The sequence below is a fragment of the Anoplopoma fimbria genome, chromosome 11 (genome assembly GCF_027596085.1).
Source record: "Anoplopoma fimbria isolate UVic2021 breed Golden Eagle Sablefish chromosome 11, Afim_UVic_2022, whole genome shotgun sequence".
In the NCBI taxonomy this organism is placed as follows: domain Eukaryota; kingdom Metazoa; phylum Chordata; class Actinopteri; order Perciformes; family Anoplopomatidae; genus Anoplopoma; species Anoplopoma fimbria.
The window spans coordinates 19,896,906-19,920,900 of record NC_072459.1 but is presented as its reverse complement, the minus strand read 5'-3'; the positions used below and the strand labels follow the sequence as shown (position 1 = coordinate 19,920,900).

The 23,995-nt window shown below is 39.9% G+C and overlaps 1 protein-coding gene across 2 annotated transcripts; it reads right to left on the bottom strand.

Moving 5' to 3' along the window:
- Positions 1-275: 275 nt before the first annotated feature.
- Positions 276-23,733, bottom strand: rab11fip4a (RAB11 family interacting protein 4 (class II) a). 2 transcript variants are annotated; one of them, XM_054608307.1, is made up of 15 exons: positions 23,384-23,733; positions 17,662-17,749; positions 17,281-17,369; positions 12,518-12,666; positions 11,571-11,732; positions 10,374-10,508; positions 9,191-9,226; positions 8,874-8,982; positions 7,881-7,984; positions 6,697-6,837; positions 5,887-5,968; positions 5,211-5,348; positions 4,530-4,676; positions 3,338-3,481; positions 276-3,169 (listed from the first exon to the last, which is right to left on the bottom strand). In XM_054608307.1, exons 1-15 carry the CDS (start codon positions 23,534-23,536, stop codon positions 3,053-3,055), a joined length of 1,794 nt encoding a protein of 597 aa, XP_054464282.1. In that variant the 5' UTR covers positions 23,537-23,733; the 3' UTR covers positions 276-3,052. The 2 variants fall into 2 exon arrangements, with proteins under 2 accessions (XP_054464282.1, XP_054464283.1); XM_054608308.1 differs by lacking the exons at positions 17,281-17,369; positions 17,662-17,749; positions 23,384-23,733 and adding an exon at positions 15,185-15,296.
- Positions 23,734-23,995: the final 262 nt, after the last annotated feature.

Here is a 23,995-nt window from a genome sequence, read left to right as displayed (position 1 = left end):
ATTCATATGTGTTCTTCATTAAATAAGTCTGTAGTGGGTTTCTACCTCACCTGCATATGTATTTTATCTCCATTTAACTTTACTGACCTTCCCTTTTATAAAAATGTGTAGATAAAACATGAAACTACACAGGTGTACCTAATAAAGTGGAAAAGCACTGGACAACCTGCTGTCCTGTTCAACAGTTAAATGGAACAGCAGCGCTCGGAGGCAACAAATAACCAGGGCCGACTTCATCATGCCAAAGCCAATGGATTTTATTTACACATCTAGTTTCTACAACATGGTCACCCATAATGTCATGTGCGATACACAAGTAAAAAGAAGTAAAAGTGAAAACACGTGAGATGTGACAGACTAGGATCTATTTTTTTTTCATCATGTTTAATATTATTCCAGTTAAATACTTTTGTGTGACACTTTTAAGTGTGCTATATATTATTGACTTCATATTATAATCTACAACACATATTTTTCTTATTTTGTGTCAAAACTCTCTAAGAGTCTTCATAATAAGCGAAATGACTTGCACATAAATATTAATTAGATTCTGTACAACATTTACAATGTATGAAATCACAAATACTGTGTCGTAAAGTAAAAATGTCAATATATAAAAAAAAAAAAAACACTCACAATGGCAACAATGGACAAAAATCATAGCTGAACATCTTAAATAATCTATTTTCATACCTCGTATGCAAATGCACAGAAACCTGTGAAAAAAAACCCCTATGGGAACAATTTGTGCAATGGAGCACAACTAAATACAGTGCTCACTACAGCAGCTTAATACTGCTCACCTCACCTCACTGGTACACACCTGTGGGATAAACCATAGTGATGTGGTTGGCTAGCTCATTCAGGTCACACTGTTGGTGTAAGAAGCACGTGTGAAATTATATTTAAGATATATATGTAGGTGACATTAATTAGAGTGAGACTAATTTACAGCATAGGTAGAATAAAGTGGTTTTCCTAATTCACAAAGACACTGAAGGCAGCGCAGAAATCAACCTAGATTCCAAGTTTTGAATTAATAGGTTGCTTATGGTAAGTAAGTGCTTTTTTTCTTCCTCTATAGAGCACTGCAAAGTACACAGTATTAGTACAGTATTTCTAATACCTGTTTGGAAATAACCCTAGTGAATACATCAGTGATTATAGTGTTTGTAATAGGCAAACAGTAGTTAAAGGTGGCCTGTGGAGTTTTCTCATTAACAAAGTTCTGTTTACTGTTACTCATCAAAATGCATTGTGTACATCCTTGTTGACATTTCATATTTATACATTTTATTTTGAATGAGATACATTTTTTTCTGCATGACGACCATTTATGTCAATGAAAACAGTGAAATGTTAAGATTTGGCACATAATGTTAGCTCTTAGCACCTTTAAATACATTTATCATAATTGGTCTTCAAAAACAGCACGGACATGTCCCTCAAAAGGCTGACTGACAGTTACTGACAACTAAAAATGTATTTGATGTAGTATACAGCATATAGGAGTCATGTGGACATTCAGTTGTGTTGAGACCGCCAAACTAAAGGGTTAGACGTTGTTTTACCTAAAGGGCCCATGTCAGTTTTTATACGTGTTGTAGCCATTTACTAGATATACACAAATACTTATTATTTTTGACCATTTTAACACATCTTTTATTCCAGATTTTTTTATAAGAAGTAGTTCAACGGAAACAAAACATAACTCCCTCTCAAACTAAATCGTTTTACATTTCAGTTTGTGTCAGATTAAACAAACTACACACATCCTGTGAATAAGGGATCCTTAAAGGCAGATTTCTGAACTTTCAGGCTATATGCTAAGCTAAGCTAAGCTAAGCGTGTCCTGACTCCAGCTTCGGGTTGAACACACGGACATGAGACTGGTGTCAATATTCTCGTCTCACTCTCGGGAAAGAAAGCAAACAGGTGCCAATTCCACAATTTTTTTAGATATAATGGCAGTTCTTTCTAGCATTGCCACTCAACATTATGATAAAAACAAACATGGTGGTCACATGAAAACTGACCTCGGGCTAATTTCCAGCTTCTACATGTTGATTTTCATACTGCCTGAAATGAAGGTTGAAAGGCGGGAAAAACGCCTTCAAAATTCCAAACATTACGGACTGTTTTGGCAAACATGCAAAACACTGGTGAGGCCCTTGAAGTCACTAATTGTTTTATGTTCTACACTCGCGGCAGCCCAGTTATAATCAGTAACTATTAGTACTGTCTCTACAACAAACAAAGTGAACACCAAAATATGTTTTTTGTGTATTACCAAATATTTTCAAGGCTCCACATTTCAGTAGTTTCAAATATATAACTATAAAACGTTGGTGGACAGACTATACATGGCACAGCAGTTCTACACTGATTGACAGATTGCATCATATATAAGCGTTTGGTTCTAGTGGATATGAAGACCGCCTGCTGTGGTGGTGTAGATATACATTTGTGTGTGTTCAGTCATAAGTCGTGAGAACATTTAGCATATTCAGAATTTGGGCTCCAGTTTAAAGTTATGATCCCTTAAGACTTCCATGAAATCATACCCTGTTTTTGATACTATTCACGGTCAGCATTTTTCAGCAAGAGCAATTTAATGTACCTACATTCAGCATTAATCTGTCTTTCTTTCAGTTTTAATTGTCGATGGCAGAGTCCGCCCTTCCCTCGCTGGATTCAAATTGCCTAAACATGCGGGAGGGATCGACAGTGGACGTCGCAGACTGTTATCCAGCGTTACTGCTAATGCTAATCAACATGTCCCACTGCTGCTAGATCACTTTAACTGCGAAGAAGTGGCTTACCCCGATCATTCATCAACAATGCGTCCACAAAATAAGACATGGGAGTATGCAGCATGAACTCAGATGGCAGTTGTCATGCTACCATTATTGACTGACTTTTTTTTATCAAATCTACATGAGTTTGTTTAACTGAAATCATAAAGGATTATAACTTTAAGATGCAAGCTTATAGTTCAGCCAACGGTCCCCACAACTACAGAAAGACAAGCGTGTGTGTGTGTATGTGGCGTTTAACCCTTGATCTCCAGGATGGAGGGGTTGTGGTCGAGAATGGCCAGAATGATTTTGTCCATGTACTGCCTCAGACGCAGGTTGATCTCCTCCTGCTCCTTCAGAGCGTCGACCAGCTGAGAGAGAGAGAGAGAGAGAGAGAGAGAGAGAGAGAGAGAGAGAGAGACAGACAGACAGACAGACAGACAGACAGAGGGAGAGAGAGAGACGGAGAGGTGCGTTAGAAAAGTTTTCTTGACAAACATCAGCATTACATGACGCCCTTACAGCGGCGGAGCACGGACCTCGTCCCTGGACGCGTTGTCGATCTCAGCTGCCAGGCACTGGGCCTTGGTGTGACAGGCAAACAGGTTCTTGGCCTCGTACAAACTCAGACTGAGGATCTGAGCGTTCAGGTCGTCGTTCTGATCCCGCAGCTTGTAGTTCTCCTGAAGGAAGAGAGAAAGAGAGCAGTTGCTTTCAGAGGCGGATTGTGGATGAAAGCCTCGAGGGTATTGAAGGAGTCGTACCCTGCTCATTTTCAGGTTCATACTTGTGTTTTGGGTTTTCTACTCAAACATATTTATATGCTTTATTTTTTATCATTATGTCTGTCTGAATTCCCCCTCAGTGTGAAGCACTCCGTTTTAAGAGCCTGTCTCTTTAAGACCCCCTCCAGAGTCATATGATGTTCCCATCTCAAATTATCTAAAATTACTACAGACTTTTGGTGATGTGTTATTGAATACCCAAATGTATGACGCAAATGCACCATAAGCAAAAAGAGTGAAACTAATTATTTATAATGACATAATTCCTCAATGAGTGGCTCTTTCTCTCTGTGGGTGTGTGTTGTGCTGTGTGAGGAGTTTTTATTTTATTTTTAAGGAATACTTTAAAATAAACTGTTATTGATTTTCTAGCAGAGGGTTAGATAAAAGGATTGCCACTCTTGTGTCTGTACACTAAATATTGAGCTACAGCAGTCGGTTAGCTTAGCATAAAGACTGGAAAATGTTAGCCTGGCGCTGTCCAAAGGTAAGCTATTGAACGCGTCATATCTCCTTTGTTTAGGAATCAGGATTAGGAAAAACTAAGATACACTAAGAGATACAGCAACCAGGTTCAGACTAAACCACAGGTGAGTTTAAACTCTGAGGACATGTGATCCAGAAAACAAAGGTTTACACCCATTTTAAATCCCAGCTAAGCTAATGACAGAGCAACAGTCCTTCTATAAAACATCAAAACTGTTGTTTCTTCTTTTTGTTTCCGTACCGAAAGTAATTTAGTGGCCACATATGCACCCATACTGATCCATAATATCCTTGCAAATATATTGGTGAAACTCAAACGGTTCAATGTCAAGTCTATATTTTCCATATTGCCATGGACTCCTTATGTGGACTGAACCTAAACTTGGGAATGAATGTGGAGAGTGGAAAGTCCCTTGAAGAAAGAAAAACAAGAGTGAGTGTGTGCTGTGTGTATGAAAACCTGTTTCAGTCTCTTGACTTCGTGCTCCATTTCGATCTCTCTGGTCCTGGCGTTGAACTCAGACAGCCCCTTGCCCTGTCCCGGATGCTCCATCTCCAGCTTAAACAACTGCAGATACTCCAGCTCCCGGCGGAGATCATCGATCAACTGCAGAGAAGAGACACAGTTAGAAGGAACTCCTTAAATCCTGCAGTGTGGAAAGTTTGTCTCCCCCCTCTAAAAGTGAGAGTAACAACAATATTGGAGAGACCTAAAGGACGGAGCAGCAGCAGTCAGGAGTATGACGGAAGCTCTGGCGGGAAATCCTTCTGCAGTGAATGCTCCAAATAAAAAAGAAACTCTGCATTCAGATGGATTAAAGACAAAAAATGAAGTGAACTTGGAAGGGTGTGCTCCTGGGGGGCTAAGAGATACAGCGAGCTCACCGGCAGGCATTTGTACGTGGAAAAGCGCCACCGGGCCATATTGCAGGGCCCATTAGAGGGATGCACTGGAGAACCAGAACTGAGCAGGGCAGACTGTTAGACCCTGCTGCAGTAAAATGAGAGGTTTTCTAAAGGGACTCTGGTGCTCGGAAACACTACAGCTTGAATGTAACAGTTGTTTATTATTATGTAGAAGTCCAACACTCCAGCTTTAACATTTTTCCATGTGACCTCTCTGTTATCTAGGATGCCTCACCTCCTGCATGGCCTCTTTCTCTTTCTGGAACGCATGACGGTTTTGCCAGAGTTTGTCCATTATCTTCCGGTAGAGGTCCATCTCATCTTTCAGCCTCAGACCAGTGTCCTCCAGCTTGTCTGTCATCCTCTGCTTCTCCTGCGAAGGACACAGGGCGGGAAATCATTGTTTATACATTTTAGGCAAAAATTACCACTTCCTCTGGTCTCACTTAAAGGGGACATATCATGTTTTCATTTCCTTGCGTATACACATTTGGTTATCTGGTGGGCCTACCAACGAACAAACTGTGAAATAATACAAGCTAGTCAGTTTTTTTGTGGGTTATCTAGATTGGAGGGGGTGTTTAAAGAAGCAGGCCCTGAAACAGACGGTGAATCCGGGTATATTCAGACAGACCGTATTATAAGAATAATGTGTTTTTTTACATTTAATTATGTAAACATGTTCTAGTAGAAACCCAAAGTACAAGTATGAACCTAAACATTTTCAAGATATGTCCCCTTTAAGGTTTTTTTGTTGTTTTTTTAAAAGGTAAATTATTAATCCTGTTGATCTCCCAGCTTTCCACGATTTGGTATTACAACTCAATGCAGAAATCATAATGATGGCCAAAACAAAACAAAAAAAACAAGTTGTAATAAACGGAATCCTCTTTTTAGTAAATCACACTCACCTGGTCCAGTTTCTCAGTCTGCGACTTGAGTCTGCACACGTTTATCTTCATCTCTCCATTCTCTTCTTCTAACAGCTGTACCCTGTGTATGCACGCGCACGCACACACACAGTTTTGAACTCGAACTTTGAACAGTTTTACTACATGAATTATCACAGTGGTGATACCGGTAAACATAGACTGTAAGATGCCAAGTACTGCAAGTCCTGGATCAGTGTTTGTAACCTAGGATGCTGCTTAAGCTTGGCTTTACTTTAGCAGCATCTGTATGGAGCTGCAGACTTAACGCTCTCATCAAAATACCAGAAAAAAATGCAGTAACAGTATCCTAACATAGCTTAAAGTTTACTGGGGGAACTATTCTTTTTTTCACACCATCAACTCCACAAACCATTAAGCCAACATTTTTAAGGTTTGAGAAAAAATAAAATGGTTGTGTCATTTTCCCAACCACCAGCCGCAGAACGTGGAAGGAATGGAATTTGCTGCTTGGCTCTGTCAAAGTAAAAGTGCAGAGGGATGAAAATCATTTGTTTGGTTCTATGGAATAAGTGTCTTGTGGTCATTTCTGAAACAAAACAGAACACACGACAGATAAGGAAGAAGTACACAATCCCTAAGGCTAAAAACAGCACTATGTCTTTTGTTACTTCATTCTGTGGCAGCAGTGTGCAGTTGGGAAAAGCTTCACTTTTGAGAGCATCTACACTCATACATAGTTACTTATATAAGGAGTCAGAACCAGCATCTTTCAGGGTCTGAGTTACGATGCAAGTTTCACGACGTGGAGTATTGTTGAAGACTTGTTACCTGTTACAGAGCAGGTCTATCTCTACGTTTCTGTCCCGGTCCATCTTGCTGAAAGCCTCCCGGTGCCTCTTGGTCTCCTCCTCCAGACTCTGATCCGCCCTCGCTTCTGCATCCTTCACCTGCTCCTCCAGCTCGTGCACCCTGGGGTGCAGACACAAGCAGTATGTGAGAGAGAGAAACAAAAACTTAACATGTAGTTTAACATAGTGGACGAAAACAAATATTTTTCTATCTTCAGGCGATATAAACTAGTGGTATAATGGACAACTGTCAATCCGTATCTGTACGGATCCCATCTCACAGTTCAGAACGCATGTGAACCACAGATTAATGACACAGTTTAATGTGAACCATCACAGTGTGAAATAAAGTTTTACTGACGATGGTTGTTGGTGAATATTCATTAAAAATATGTCATCAGAACATCAGCATTTATGCTATTCTAGTGGCCGATCTCTGATAATGTCACATTGTAAACAACCAGTCTGTGTTGACAGGACGATGTAAGCTCCGCTAAAGGATAACGAATGAAGGTTCGCTTCAGTTAAATCTGTGATGGGTTCAGGCTCTGTTCAGGGAAAAAAGGAATAGGTGAAGGTAAATTATAAGGTTATGTGTTCAAATGTAATCTGGTAAAATTTAGTGTTGGTGAGAAACTTGAATAAATTCAGTTGTTTGAAGGAGATGTTTTAACAGCAACATAAATAGATATTAAAGATGAATTATGGAGCGGTTTAAACCATCTCTAAGCAGCTTTTAAGACATCATTAAATCTACTAATGACTTGTTCTTATCGATAAAAATACAAACTTTTATTTCCGTATCATTTGAATTGTGTGTTTTTATGAACAAATGACATACACTATAAATTACTTAAACAAAGTAAAAGGATAACATTTAGAATTGTTGATGGTTTGCACTGATTTCAGAGCAGTTGAACTGTTCTTTTTGCTCCCTTTTTTTTGTGCTGATCCAATCTGTGACTCTGATCACAGTACGATCTACACCGTGAGTTTTATGACCTGTTATACCAGTATTATAAACAAAAAATGATTTAAATACAATATAATTATAAATTATTTTATTTATATTTTTATTATATTTCATTTCTTCTAATTGCTTACCCTTATTGCTACATACTGACCCTTTAATAAATAAATGATTCAGTTATTGTGTTTTCCTACCTGTGTACAAGCTGTGTGTTCTCATGTTTGAGTTTAGACTTGAGGTCTCCGTTGGCCAGACAGTCACTCTCCAGCTCCGTCACCTTCTTCTCCAGATAACTGACCTGAGGAAGACAACCAGACTTTTTACTGGGGCTGTACCGAAATAGCTTCATTTGTAACGTTAACATTTATATTACACTCTGTATTTCTGCACAGTTGACTATAAAGATCAGGCTAATATTATTAGTATAAAAAATAATATCAAACAAAAACTGACTAAAAATGAATACGTGTATATGTAATATACAAAACATTAGCGTCAATAGCAAGCTTGTCCTAGAATAGCCTGCTGTTCATCTCACATCTGCAGTGCGCCATAGGTGTTGTCAGTTATCGCTTTCGTTTTTTTTTTGTTTTTTTTACTGTGTAGAAAACTGAGAAGCAGACAAGTACATGAACACATATACAACCCAAGAAATGATTCAAATTAAGTCAGGGACAGAAAACAAAGGGGAGAAAAGCAAACCGAGGAGAATAACATAGGTACATTGTGTATAGATGGATGTGTGTGTGTGTGTGTGTGTGTGTGTGTGTGTGTGTGTGTGTGTGTGTGTGCATGCGTGTGTGTCCATCTTATGTGTGATCCGATTAATGGGTAAGTGAGGGGTGTCGATTTAGGTTAGATAGTAATATGGGATATATTTCAAGCCTCATAAATACAAGAAATATATATGGGCACACACAAACAAAAATACATCTAAAAAAAAGGGGGGTAAGAGAGCAGTAGGAGAAAAAAAAGAGGAGAAAATCAAAAAATTATATATTAAGAAATGAATAAATTATAAAAAAAAGAAAACATAAGTCAGTTATGGCTTTCAGTGCATTCGGTGCGATTGTTCCTGATTCGTGTGAACCTGAAACAAAAAGACCCTCATGACTGTTCAAATCCTTTAAACTGGCATTGCAAAATGCACAATAACTGCTTGCATTTTTGTGCATGTGTGTTTTTACTTTCTCTGTGATGTCGAGGTCGCAGGAGTCGATGCTGTCCGTGAACAGATCCTCTGTGCTGCTGCCCTGGCTGGACCCAAACACACTGTGGTTGGCCTGGAACAGCTGACTGCAGGGAGGAGAGGACACCAACAGAGCGCACAGAGGACATTATTACCCATTCTACATGGTGATAATCACATGCAGACTGTTCCATCAGAGGACTCTATTTATCACCCTGCTTAATACTGAACCCATCATTGGATTTTATGCAGATGTAAATTCAATGCAGTATTTTCATGTTAAAGAGGTGATGGTAGGAAGGTCAGGTCACTCACCGTCCAAACGCTGTGCTGGTAATCTTTCTGTTAGGGCTGAAACACAAGAGAGAGACTGAGTCACACACACACTCTCACACTCTACTCTCACACTCGCTACAGCAATTATCAGGGCTGCCAACTCTCACCCTGTGACGCGTTTCACACGCTCTCACGCAATTTATAACTCAGAAAAAAAAACAGATTTATAAGTGATAACTCAGGTTGCCCTGGATACCTTCATGTTAACATTTTATTGTTATAAAACAGCTGACAAAGCTGAAACTCTTGTAAAAAATAAAAAGACAGCAGGATGAACAATATGATCCAGGATATCAAAAACAAAAAAAAAAGAGAACAAACCTTGAAAACATACAATATCGTCTTTTTACCACTTACTGTGGTGCTTAATTCAACATGTTATTAGTGATGATTCATGGTTCATGTGCCATCCAGAATCAGCAGATGGCAGCACTTTCTCTGCACAGAGAGTTTGTTTTTATCTCCTCACCTCTGCATGATGATTGACACCACAGGCTCTATTTTAATGAAGCGCTTTTTTATATATTTCAGGAGCCAGGCTCCCCTTGGTGCACCTGTGGCGCACGGGTCAGGAAAAAAATGCTCCTTAGGGAGTATAAGCGGATGGGGAAGTTTGAAGGGATAAGCAATGTGTCAGCCAGATTGTGTGCAGAAACTGTGTAGAATAATTCATCAAAACGACTAGTTTGTTGTCCAAATAAGCACCGGGAGGTTTCTGTGCTGGCTGGACAAAATGTAATCAAAAAATCTGCTGTGTGTTATTGTGGCTTGACAGTGACATCATCACTCCAGTTAAGAGACTGCAGATGAAACAGACATCTGCTGCATTCAGGTGGCTGTGTTACTTTTACAACTGGCGAAAATAACTCATTGATCTGCCATGTGTTTGTTTTTTCACAAACAGCGTTCTTTGCTGCTGTATTGGTTCTCACATAGACACAAACATAACAGTCATCCAATCAGATTGGGTTGCGGGTCGCTATAGCAACAGCTCATGCTCACCCTTTGATGTGGGTTGCAGAGTCTGGTTCCTAGAATGAATAAGAGGCTGGGATTTGGGTGGATGGCTTATGTGAATCTGAGCATTGTTATGTTGGGGGGGGGATGCTGAGGCAGCGGCTCGTGTGCATACAGCCGCTCAAGAATGTGTGGTGTGTTTTACCTGTTAGCCTTAAGGTTTCGAAGTCGAGCCTCCAGGTCATTGAGCAGATTCACCTTCTTGCAGCACTGAGAACAGTAGATGTCCAGCAGGTCACTGTTATACAGCTGCCGCATCTTCTGAGGAGTCTGCCCAGCACTGCAAGGACAAAGAATACATCCCTATATAGAATGCTATGCTACTAACGGGATATGTGTAAGAAAGATATTAAATACAGTTGGCTGCAAAACCAGATCTGCACCTTAGCGAGACATGGGCTGTAATGAACCAGGAAGATTTTTTTGCGATAGTCAGTCCATATACCCGGGAAGAAATTAGGAGATTTTTTTAATTATTAATTATTTTCAAATATAAAGCCGAAATGTCGGGAATAAAGTCAAAATGTCATAATTAAAAAAAGATGTCAAGATCAAGGCTGAACCTTCAGTATTATTGCAATGCATAACAAAAAATAATAAAATAACAAAACAAGACTTGCATTTTGAGAATAAAATTGAAAAGTTGATAATAAAGACGAAATATCGAGAATAAAAAGGCAAAGTTTAGGCGTAAACTCCAGTACTGAAATATGGACTTAATCCTTGATATTTCGACTTTTTCTCAAAACAATATAAATGACATATTGGAGAGGTAATTATGACCTGTTTAACTTCCTAACACTAGCTCTAAGCAGCGTATAAAACATTATTAAAACTACTAATGTGTTTCAATAAAAACAATAATTTATTTCCTATTTATTTGAATTGTGTGTTTTAATGTAAGTAACCACTGATGACAATTACAAAATAAAAGGATAAAATAATATTTGATGGTTTACACTGACTTTGGGAAGAAAGTTGAAATTATGTTTTGGTTCCGGGACGATGGTGAAAAAAGTTGTCAATAATAGTTCTTAGAAAGGATATCTGAATTGACAGGTCAGTGTTATAAATCTGAATCGGCTTAGAAAAGCAAGCAATCTGTGCATCTCAGAATTGAGACAGAGTCTGACTTTTTTAAGTACACCTCATTTTTTAACATTTTTCAACATGAAAATACTACATATCCAAATTTCAATCAGAATAGAGTATGGAACGGCTACAAAGTCAAAATGTCTGACAAGAAAAAAAGTTATCCTAAGAAACCAAAACATCTTGTAAAAATGCGCTTCACGATATGAGAGTATGTGATTCAGGGTCTGTGTCTGACTCCACCACTGACCTGGAGGGAAGGGAGGATCCTAGGTCTGAGAAGCCATTCGTTCGGGTGTCCTCTTCGGGGCAAGGACTGCTGGGAGTAAAATCCACGTCCTCCCCCTCACCGTAGTCCTCAAACTGCTCCTCCCCGGAGATGACGGAGGCGGACGCTGAGCCAATCAGGTGGCTTGGGTTGCATGGCAGGAAGTACAGAGAGTGGTAAATAAAATTAAAAAAATAAAGAAATGAGAACATAAACTAGCAGAGAAACCTCTTCTGAAGAAGACAAGAAGTAATACATTTTCATCATATAGCTCCTGACACTCATTTATAATCAGTAATTGGCCCTGGTAAGGGCCCATATCAGAGACTGTATAAAGATGGACATAACAGTTCCCCAAAAGTGAAGCCAAAACTTCTTGATTTCCCCCTGGTGGTTGGCTGCAGTCAATGTGCAAAATATGGGGGTCTCGGATGACGCTTCAGACTTCCTGAAACCCTCGAGCAATTTTTTGGGGGGTCTCTAAATTCATAACACAAATATTTGTCACTAGAATGAATTTCAAACGCTTACTCATGCCCAGCAGTTTTCATTATTCAAACTTCAACACATTTATTAACCACAAAGAATAGTGAGTGCGAGAGATGATTTGGGGGGGGAGCTGGATTTTATGATTTTAGGTAGAGTCTATCTCGCTGATGTATGTTCAAGGGTTAATTTTTCTAATATGTTTGGTTTTAACTAGTTATTTAAGACCAAAAGGGGCGTGATGAAATGATCGGCTCGCGATTGGTTCAAATGGGTTTGGGCGGGACCTCAATACCGGGGCTCCACATTCCAGTCATTAGCAAAAGATTGCAGCTACCGTATCCAGGATATTCTGGGTTCAGTTTTCTGTCCCCACTTCCTGTGTGGACAACGTGGTCCATCTACACAGTCCAGGCCTGTTCCCTGGTATCGCTGTGACTTACCCGTCTCGCCGCCTTGGATCCAAAGAGTCGGAGCTGTTGCCGTTTTCGGCGCTGCTGTCCATGTCGCACTCCCCCTCGCCGTAGACGCTGCATTCTGGGAAGGAGCGCGTGCACATGATAAAGGGAGGGCCCAGCTTGGCCTCACCGTTCTACACAAACAAACAAACAAAAAACGGAACATTAGCAACGTCAATAAATATGCACACGCTGCCTCGGTGAGAAGTGAGTGTGGATTCACAGCACAGTGAAGAGGAAGAGTCACTGCTCTTTTGCCTACAGGATAATGCATCATTCAGTACTAAGAGAACACATTTTGAACTTGAAGGTACCCTCTGTCCTTTTTTTGCAATCACAAGGCAACTGGCAGTAACCCCCCCCCAAAATCTCATGGTACTCTGGTGCTGGTACTTGGTACTGGAGTTTGAAGACAAGCGTTTGTTCTCATTTCTCAATTTGCTTTAAATCTGAGGATTTCTCAACAATAAAGCAGCTACATTCAAGCCCGATACCTTGCATTTATCATTTCCCTGATCAATAAGACGCCTGGCTAATATTCAAACCCAACCCAACAACTGAACACGGTCAAATAGGATCTACATCATCTCAGCCATCTTCCATTAGTACTATCAACATACTCCACAACCTTTTGAGTGAATAACTAATGTACAACATTTAAAAATATAGAGTAGAATGTATTTAAAAGTTCCTGTGAGAAAAGGTTTTCTTCATTATCATCTTTTTGATTTTACAGCTTAGTGACTGCTGAAAAGAACTTAGAAATAGAATTACCACCTCGCAGTTGAATGTAGTCGTCTGTCCAAAATGTCCCCACTTTTGTCATTTTATCCTGTTAAACATTGATAAAATTTTACTTCATCCTCAAGTCCAACTTGAAGTTTGTGAGAAATTTGAAGAAATTTGCTCAAGATCCTGAAATGGAACAAGAATGGTGCAAATCAAAAGGTCGGAGTGACTTTGAACTTTGACCTCCAAAAGCTTATCAGTTCATCCTTCAGTCTGGGTGAGCGTTTATGGCAAATTCTTGTGCACCAGTAATTCTCTCCAGGTTTTCCTGTGATATCACATTCATGAGATCGTGCTCGTTTTATCATTCACTTCCTAGTAGAGCTTTAGTTTCTTTTTTCTTTATCATCATCAAATCAGTATTATCAGTCTATGATTTTATTACAAATAGAAATCATTTTGTAGAGCATTTTACCCCTGCATAATAATCTACAGCATTATCTACAATCTGTAGATATCAAAAGTCTAACATTACATCTAGATTTTTTTCCTCAGGTGAGTCAACAGTTCAGCGACCCTGAATCAGAAGTGACACCTTTTTAAAATAAATTATAGGACGTCAAGTAACAGAGCCCTCTGACCTTAAACCTTGTTAGAACAGCAGCTCTTAGTCAAACCTCAATAAGACATAGTGACAGTTTAAACCACATAGAACCGAATTTGTCTAGAAATAGAAAGACCCTGTGTGATATTACAGGAACCCTCCAGCGTTTGACCGGGAGATGATTTATCAGAAACAGAGTGGGACGTCGCGTGCCTCAGATGTTCGTGTTATCAATTATGCAAGTGCCTGTCTGGCTTCACCCAACGGAGGTGCCAGGGCAAAGACACACCCCAACACACACACACACACACACACAAACCTGCAATTACAAAACAGGTGCTTTCCTCCCGTTGGTGGAGGAGATTATGGTTGTTTTTTTTATATTTATGCGTGTGTGGACACTTATATGCACATGCACACACAGTCCAACAGACATGGTGTCTTTGTGACCCCTGAGTAGCTTTCATTCATCAATTATAAACATGTTTTGGTCTGAGATGAAGAGGAGTGTGTGGAGATTTGGATCTAAGACAACGGGTAAATGAGGAATTTTTAAATAGTTATTCCAGGGATGTGTGCTCTAATGCAGACCTTCCACTGAGACATTTCTTTAAATATAATATAATGTGGATACAGTTTAGAGTAAAATCACAGTAAGACATACATTGATTAATGACTTGCCATGTTTTGTGTTCACTCCCTGGTAAACAACTAACAGACCGTATTTAAAAGTCACCGCAAAACACGGTGCTTGTTAGTGGCGTGTGTGTTTTACACTTTCTCTTGCCAACTTCCTTGCCTGCCATATCTGAATTCCACTGTCATCAATAGCAGAGAGCACCTGTGTGATTCCAAACACAGTAACCAATAAGAACCATTAAGGTGGCAGATGTCCCGCCAAGACAGGTGAAACTGAACTGACAGAGTGAGGAAGAAGCCAATCAAGCAGACTGCACACACACCTGAGAAGAGACCTAATCAGACAAACGAAGTGAAAACAGCTGTGTGGCCGACCGTGAGTGTACAGAAGGTTTAGCAGTAGTTTGACTATTCAGATAAATTCAATCACTGACATTTTACCTCCAGGACTATACCATTGTTGAACAAAGAACAGTGGAGAAGAAGACCTCTCACCTTCACATGCATTCTGTTAATCTAGTTCAAAATATCTAATCCAAAGTAGATCCACACACACCGGCACCACATAACATTTAGCATCACTTGATCTATATTTGAATACACCCTGTTTTTGTGTGTAAATGTACTAAATGCTCTCTGTGTGCGTGCGTGTGTGTGTGTGCGCATTCAAATAAACATACGGTATCCTTTATGGTGGAGGTGGGACCAAAATCCACTGTATTCCTGAAGCTGGAAAGCTCACACACACATTTCACTGCAGCTCAGTCATTCACATTTGAAAACACACGCTGCTTTAGCTGGGACAAAGCCACACCTCTCTCTCTCGCCCTTTTGCTCTCTCTCTCTCTTGTTGCTAAGCAACGGTTCAGCTGGGCCGATCTCTAGTGGTGGGGGCAACACACAGTACATGCAGCAGCTTATGATATATTGCATATTTATAGATATTTGTATTGCTTATGGTACTGTGCATGCTGAAGTACAAACATGTTAATGAATACATTTAAATCAGACAATTTCTGCCAGCAAAAGACAAACAAATTGATGGAAATAGTAATGATTAAAATGTTGAATGTCAACATTTTGAAATAGGAAGAAAAAAACAATTGTAAGAGAAACTTGTGACTTAAATAATTTAAAATTTCTATCTCATAATCCCCAGTTTAAAATGATATAAAGAGTAAGGAATGATACGAAATAATAAAAAAACTCAGTCATTCAAAATGATCTTTTTTTAATGGCCAATTTCCACTGTAAGCATCTGTCACTCGCACGTCTCACAGAAAAAGGAAAAGCTGCCATTATATTAAATGTATCAATCTGCACTAACTCTGCGAGAAGCGTGTCTGACGGAGCCTCACCATGTTTTATTACACTTCGAGTCTAGTTTTGTTGCATTCAGTGAAGCGTATCTACATAGACGTCTGTTTAAATAACAAATGTGTTTTGAACTTATTAACCGTATCCACATTAATTGTTCAAGGCTCCCAGTCTGTCTGTGAGCTAACCTGTTTCCTTACAGGCCGGTAGATGATTATCAATGTGAAAACTGTTGATTTCTTCCAATGGAGACGACATAAAAAATGTTTGGGTTCAGTAAATGTCTGTTGTCAGTCGGCCTGGTGAAGGCCGGTTAGCATGGTGCTGTTGACTCATCCTACTGGGAGCTGCTGCTGACAGACGGGCAGAGGGACGAAGTCGGTGGATGACGGAACGTTTATGAGTCACTCACATCTCGCTCAGGTCTGGCTTTCAGTTGGGATTCTTTTTACGTCAAACTTAACACAATGATGGACAAACGATGTCCAATTTCTGACGTTTTTGACTCATTTGTTTGATATCAATCAGTTTCTTTTCATATTGAATCCCCATGGGTAATAAATCCCAATGTCCGTCCTGTAGAGAAACAGCATTCTCCAGGATTATCTAGACTGTTCACAGTGTGGCTTAGTCCATTCATACTTCCACTGAATATCTACCAAGGCCTGTAAGGAGCTGTGTTGTTTTAAATTCTGCTATATTCCAACACATTCTCACTCCGCACTGGCCCAACACTTTAAACTTTGACACACAAGGTTCCCCCCTAGCTTCAGTTTTGGACGTGTCAGGGATGGTGAATCAGTTTACCCGCATTTCAAAATAAACTTCCAACGAAGGCTTACTTATGTAACAATACTACTTGGTTAGGTTTAGGTTAAAATAAGCATAGTTGTTACTTAACTGTCATTAAAAGTAGCAAAAGTAAAATAAGTCGATGTCGACACACACCAGACATGAACAGCGGCCTCCTGGGTGAAAGTCCTGTGCATCCAAACTCACTTCCTTCCTTATGCGGGCTTTCTCACTCTTTATACTACGCCAGTTGATCTGACTGTCTTATACCGACGCAGGTGGGTTTACACTCGGGTTAGTTAAAAACCCAGTGGATCCGGTACAGACGCAAAAGGGGGTATCAGTGTGTCTTGTAGGGGCACTGACCAGCAGCGGTAGTTAATGAGGTGGTAGAGAGAAAGGGTTGGAGATTCCTGCACACCCAGACAGGGAGCTGTTCAGTTCACATTTGCATCTAGCCTAAGATGCAAACTTTTAAATGTTGATGAACTGCACACAAAACACTATAAACACAAATAAACTGAACGAGGTGCCACAGCTGTTCATGCTAAAATGCACCACAATGTCATGAAAACGGACTATGACAATGTTCTTCTGGAGTTTATATCCACTTTCAAGTTATAAAAGAGGCTCAAAGCGTTAAACGTTACAGGGCATAAGTCTGTACCTGGTAAATGTAACCATTGTCAGTCACAGACGGCTGGTTGGAGGTAACGCTGCGAGGACCCACAGCCATCTTGAGGATCTCCTCACAACCTGGCAGGAGGAGAGAAGAAGGAAAAAAAGAAGAGAAAAGGGGATAAATAAAGTAAAATACAGTACACCGCACTTCATGAAGGTTATCGACAGGAATAGTTTAACATTTTTGGGGAAAACCCTCATTCACTTTTTGGCTGAGAACTGGATGAGAAGATTGACACGACCCTCAGGTCTTTGATGTAAATATGAAGCAACAGCAGTTAGCTTAGCTTAGCAAAAAGACTGGAAACAGCTAACTCTCTGCTGTACCTCTTTGGTGCATTGTTTACATCTACTGTGCATTTCTCACCTTTAATGGCGAACACTCCGTGGCAGAAGTCTTTGAAGTTAATCTTCCCATGAGCATTAGGGTCCAGGTACCTGGTTAACTTCTTAACCTGCAAGAGACAAAAGTCCGTCAAGAGACACCAACAAAAACAGTACTGCATCATTTACACTCCACATAAAAACAGAGGCTTTAAGAATCAGTTCAGCCAACCCTCTTCACCTTACTGCTGTATATTAAATAGACCTATCTTTAGCCTTGCTAGTGATGTGGCTCCATGGATGCCTATGTGTGTTGGTTGGTCTGTTTTTCATTTAAAAAATGATAATTTGGTGATGATAAATAATAATTTTCATGTTACCCAGATGATCATCTAGCGCTATCTTCAGTTTAAAATGTTAGCTTTTAACTTAAAACTTGCATTCTCTCTACTGGCCAGCAGGAGGCGACTATTGAAAGGAAGACTGGTTGTATAGAAGTCTATGATAAAATGACTCTATTTCTCTCTTGATTTATTCCCTCAGTAAACATTGTAAACGTGAGTTTATGGTCTCAATCTCTAGTTTCAAGTCTTCTTCAATACAGCATTATGTTCATTTCGTAAATTATGGTCCATTTAGAGACAAAGAGACCATAAAGCAGGGTATGCTTTAGGGCGGGATTACTGTGATTGACAGGTCTTTGCCGCTGCAAGAGCCGTATATGCCGTCTTTACGTCACTCCTCCGCATTCCACATATGGTAACTTTCGTTTGCTTTTGTTGCGATTGTGAGAATACAGAACGCCATGCTAACATTAAGCATTTAGCTCAAGGCACCACAATATTTAAAATTTCCAAATTTAGCACAGCTAACGTTCACTCAGCTAGTCCTAACTTTCACTTTATTGATAACCTTATTGATTAGCTTACTTTGGTTATCACTTCAGCCGACTGGGCGTTTCCATTTGAAAAAGCCAGAAAAGAACACACATGGAGTCGACCTTTATCTCACTGTGTACATGCACTGTCGGGTGATTTTTTGTTTTAGCTGTGTCATAAAGTAAGACGTGTGTGCCTTCATGTATGCACTGAGCACTGCTGACGACACCATACAGCCTCCCCTCAAGCTCATTTCTGCCCCTTCATCAACTGCTCTTCACAAGTTGATGTGGCATTTCCCCTTGGTTCAAATAAAAACGCTACAGTCACACATCAGAAGATTATGACTCCGAACTCTGACAGTAGTGCTCAGAGCAGATGTAGGGAATATCATAGGAAACGGGCTTTTGGTGTTGAAAAGTGCTTTGGTGGGAGAGGGTTTCTGAGTACGGATGAATAGATCAAAGAGTATACTGTGGATCAACCTGTGCTACCGGGCATCTACATGTTATCTCACACACACAGTCACATATACCACAGCTCACTGTCACATCGTCTTACGGGCTTAACACTGCTATATCAAACACATCCAGAGTCTTTAATGCCATGCAGGCAGAAACCAGTGTCAACCATCCTTAAGTATTTTACATCTGAAACTCTGTTAGTTTTTTTTGTCTCTAATATTTTTATAATAATTCAAAATGTAAAAGTTGTGTGGAGTTTTAATGTGCATCTGTGGTCACATGAAGGGTTGGACTGGATTAGGACAGAATCTTTTCACCTCCAGCAACGATTAAACAAACTGTTTCGAATACAGTTTCAGCCAAGAGCAGCACTTTAGAGGCGCTGTCCACTTGGAAAAATATGCTTTAACTAAAATGTTTTGTTTGGTCCTACTACCTGTAGTAGTAGGAGTATATTTTTGATATGAGTAACACAAATCGTAGGGCTAAAATGAACCAAAAAACCCACTGTTTTCGCAGTAGAAATAACAAACCTTTATATAAAATACGTTATATGTGCTTTCACAACTATTGCATTTGTATGCTACTGTAATGTGTGCATGCATGCAGTATAGGAGCAGCAACGTGGTGGCAAAGTAAATATGAGGAATAAAGAGGGTAATTCATTCTGTATGTAGCAATTTGACACTCGCTGTTTCAACTTATCACCATAGAAACGGATGCTTCTGGATGTGTCATTTTTTTCCAAAAGAAACAAATGTAAATACAGTTCTGGTGCAGTGTGCGCGGATCATTTCATTACTTATTAATCAACCAATCCGCTCATAAGACTCCTCGAGAAGCTCCCATCGCCATGGCGACAACAGAACACAGGGATGAGAGGAGCTGCGGGAGGGGAGGGAGGAAGATGGAGCAGTAGCTACCTCCGAGTTATTTTTAGTAGAAGTGTGTTGTTCGGGGTGCTCAGCTCAGCCGCCATGACAGCTTAAAGGAAAATCTACTCTCACTGTTAAGATATCATTTATCTTTGATACTTAGTGCATCCAGGATTGAACCTGCCTCCTCTACATCTTACTCCCGTTGCTTTACCGGGTTTAATATCTTCTCTCTCAAGCTTGTGTTTTGCACAGCTATCTAAATAACCTAGTGTGACTAAACACAGTTACTCCAACACAAGCATGACAATGTATTTGAGAAATTGGGAGCTAATCTTCTTGATGTGAAGGAGACTAGCCTATTCCTCATCTGAAACCACTACTTTAAGCCAATTGCAATGAACTACAAAATTGGTGCTCCAGCATATACTTCAATTTATTATTCACCATTTCCCAAGACCTAATACATTTCCAATTATTACATGCAGCAGGGTATGGAAATCAACTGGAAGCCTGCTTGTGACAGGTGTAGGTAAATTCAGACATCTTTATTAAGCCTTTGTGTGTTAATGCAGTTGCAAACAGGGATTGTATTGAAAACAAAAAGGTAATTGACCAAGAAAAAATGTTGTTATGTTGTTAATGTAAAAAAAACAAAAAACATCGTTATTTCAACCACATCTCGGCAGGTTGAATTACATAGCATGCTGGAATGAATGAAAAAAAAAAAGTCTGGAGACAATCTTGGCATACGGACACATCTATCCATTCACAATTTGATTCTCTATATGAATCTATATTCCATTACAAAAATAATTTAACTCTGGAAGTAATCCATGGACTGACAAAGAACATGAGCAGGGAAACTGGAAGCGGCTCTTTTCAGACATCTGTCCAAACACAACAGCCAGCCACAACTTTTCAACAAATGAAAACATTTACAGTATTTGGGTCCAAATCTTAGAATATGAAACAATGATAGATTACCACGCTTCAGGATCAAGCAATCAAATTATAACTCAACAGTTGGTGTTGAAACTGATGCTAGCCCCAGGTCCAGAACCAAAGAGAGAGCCCTGGCACGACTGGTGGGGGTTCAAACAGGGATTGGCAGTGCGCTCTCCATGGTACTGAACCTATAAAACTGGCAATGCCTGTCGGTACTGTCAGCCCGAAAAAGGGCACATCAGATCCTACGCAAGCCCAGGATCTTTTATATTTTAAAATATTTTCAACTTGGTGTCATTACCGCTCAGTCTCTCTGATTGGAGCGGCAAATGAGTGGAGCAAAAGATTTACTGGGGAAATAGGGAAAATAGTATAACAAAAATTGGTTCAGTAATAATAATAATAATAATAATTAAGCCTTTATTAGTCCCACAATGGGGAAATTCGGTTCTCTGCATTTGACCCATCCCGGAGGAGCAGTGGGCTGCAATGAAGCGCCCGGGAGCAATTTTGGGGTTAGGTGTCTCGCTCAAGGACACCTCGGCATGTTGCCTGTAGAGGGGTTCGAACCACCGACCTTGTGGTTGTGGGTCAAGCGCTCTACCTCATGTGCCACAGCCGCCCATAACATGGCATTTGCAATATTAAATCTAAGGTGAGCGTAACTACATGGAAACATAGCGAGGTAGTTTGGAGAGAACTGCAAAACCTGTGGACAGACACTTCAAACCCGGGGTCCGGACCCCAACGCAGGGTTGCCAGATGAATCAAAGGGCATCACAAGATGATGACCCAAGTAGAGAACTGAGAAAAAAACTAAATCCAGCATTACAACATGCTGTTTATTCTTTGGTGCCATACTGAGTAGTCTGTAAGTTTTTTTCTCTCCAGGCCTCTGATGTTATGGACCAATCTGAGAAGAATAAAATCACTCTTTAACTTCAGTGTTCAACACTACTAAACATGCAACCTGCAACAACGAGTCACAGGGAGATATTGCTGCATGGTAAGAGCCACAAGCAGAATGATGTTGTAAAGTACTGCCCAAAATTAAGGAAGAGGAGCTACAAACATTTTTTGTTGAGATCACCAGTGTATTATTTAGTTATCTCCAGAAAATTAGCTAATCAACTTATTATCTCGAGAAAACAAAAGGTTGTTTACATTCAATCGGGCCGGATCAAGCAGACCACAGACTGTATATAAAAAAGCCTGTATATATAAAGTCTTTATATACAGTCTATGGAGCTAACTGTCTGCTTCAATCTTTTGATATTGATGTCATTATTTATCATGACAGAATACATTTTTCTGCAATCAATAAACTGTTTATTGGTGATATCACTACACAGCAATGTTTTTATTCCATTAAATCGAGATTGAATGCCTGACAAACTAGAGTGCTTTGTCAAACTATCCAGAGATCATATAAAAAAATCTAATATTGCTGTTAAGCAGTCTTTTTTAATAATTTGCAGAATTACCCCCAAAAGAGCCAACACCAAAAATGTATTGATTGCTAATGCTTTATAGTCACAGCGATGTTATTTGCAAACACGCTGTTGTGGAGATGTGCTGGATCACAGTCTGATGTCACAAGATACATTAAAGATAGATTAAAGAGACGTGTGTGTGTGCAGAGTTAGAATAGTCAAGGTATGAAGCCCCTTTTAGGTCGTAGTTCAGCTGCTAATCACATCAAAGTGCCTTATATTCATTCCACAATTGCAGTATCAAATAATGTACAGTAAAGCTTTAGTAGAGACATTGAAGCAATGATCGTAGTCAGTTTAGATCAGCTGTTGCTAGACGTATTAGTGCCACATTGCTGCACAGAGAAATGGCAGTGGCACAGCATCAAAGAGGAAACTATGTTGTGTTTTATCCGTCAGTATTTTGTAGAAATGTCAATGGAAAGAACAATATTGATACCCCTTTCCACTCTGCTACTGTATTATTGTCACCATAATACTCTATGCTATAAAATGCATCACCAAATGGGTGCATATACTGGAAAAAGACCAAAAGCATTTGGTGTGTTGGCATAAACGTAACACTGCAATGTACAAACTCAGTGTGCTATATGAAAGGAATACCTCTGCTTAAAAATGATATTCTTTTTTTCAGTGTAATTTGTCCTGAGTTAAAAAAATATATATCTATAGTTTAGTTGTGGTGGGAATCGGTTAAAGGCTCCTTCATCTTGCCTCTCTGGTTTTATTAGCTAGAACCGTTTAATATTATTATTAATAAATAATTGTTATTATTATAAATAATAATAAGAGCTGTAACCGTTCAACAATGCTTATGACACATGAGACACATAAACAGTATGAAGGGGTAGCATGACGGGCCGTCATAGAGCCGCACACGAAGCAGTCAATATGCTAATAGCTAGCTAATGTCTAGCTAATGGGTCACTAGAAGCTAACACCTCTAACACACCTGTGACATTTAACAACGGAGGGCAGGTTGCCTGTGGCTGCTAGGAGCTCATACTGTCTATAATTTGCCACTTGTTAATAATTAACCTTGTAGGTTGAGAGACCACAGGGATGTTACGGAGCTACCTGCCTTCCTTTACCCGGTCCCCCCCTCACCTCGTCTCCTTGACCGAATTGAAGACCGAGGTCCATCAAGTGCTCCACCCGGATGAAGCCGTCAGCATCCTCGTCGCACACGTCGAAAACCTCCTTGAGCCTCCTCAGAAACTGCAAGAGCTGCTCCTGGTCGAGAGCGGCATGTCCCTCCATCGTACTGCTGGCTTCTACAAGGTTGATTTTTATTTTTTTCCTGTTAAAGAATCGCTTTGGCGGTCGCCATCGTCGTTCCCGCCGTCCTCGACTGGTGCTGCTGCTGCTGTGACACAACCAGCGCCGCTTGTTGGAGATGAGCGAGAAGTTCCGGAAAAGGACGATGATTTACGACTAGGGCACGAAGCGTTTCGTCACAAACCGGCTGCGAATTAATAATCCAGATTCCAGGTGTGTTGCCACCCCTCGAAATAACAGCGGAATATTGAGCAGCTGCCTCCATGACCTAAAATGCCTTTTGCCACAGATACTTTTACACTACAGCTGCAGCGATGATAACGTGTTAAACTGTATGGCAGTCCATTTCTTAAAATAAATAAATAATTGATGAAATGCTAAGAATGGCAACCTTATATAAAAAACCTTCTCTACTACTGTTTAACTATTTTAATATTATCC

Excerpts from the sequence above, each read along its gene's own strand:
- rab11fip4a (XM_054608307.1), bottom strand. The coding sequence starts at position 23,536 with ATGGAGGGACATGCCGCTCTCGACCAGGAGCAGCTCTTGCAGTTTCTG. Across the intron at positions 6,838-7,880 it reads AACACACAGCTTGTACACAG|GGTGCACGAGCTGGAGGAGC; the intron begins GTAGGAAAACAC and ends TCTGCACCCCAG. Across the intron at positions 5,349-5,886 it reads AGACTGAGAAACTGGACCAG|GAGAAGCAGAGGATGACAGA; the intron begins GTGAGTGTGATT and ends TGTCCTTCGCAG.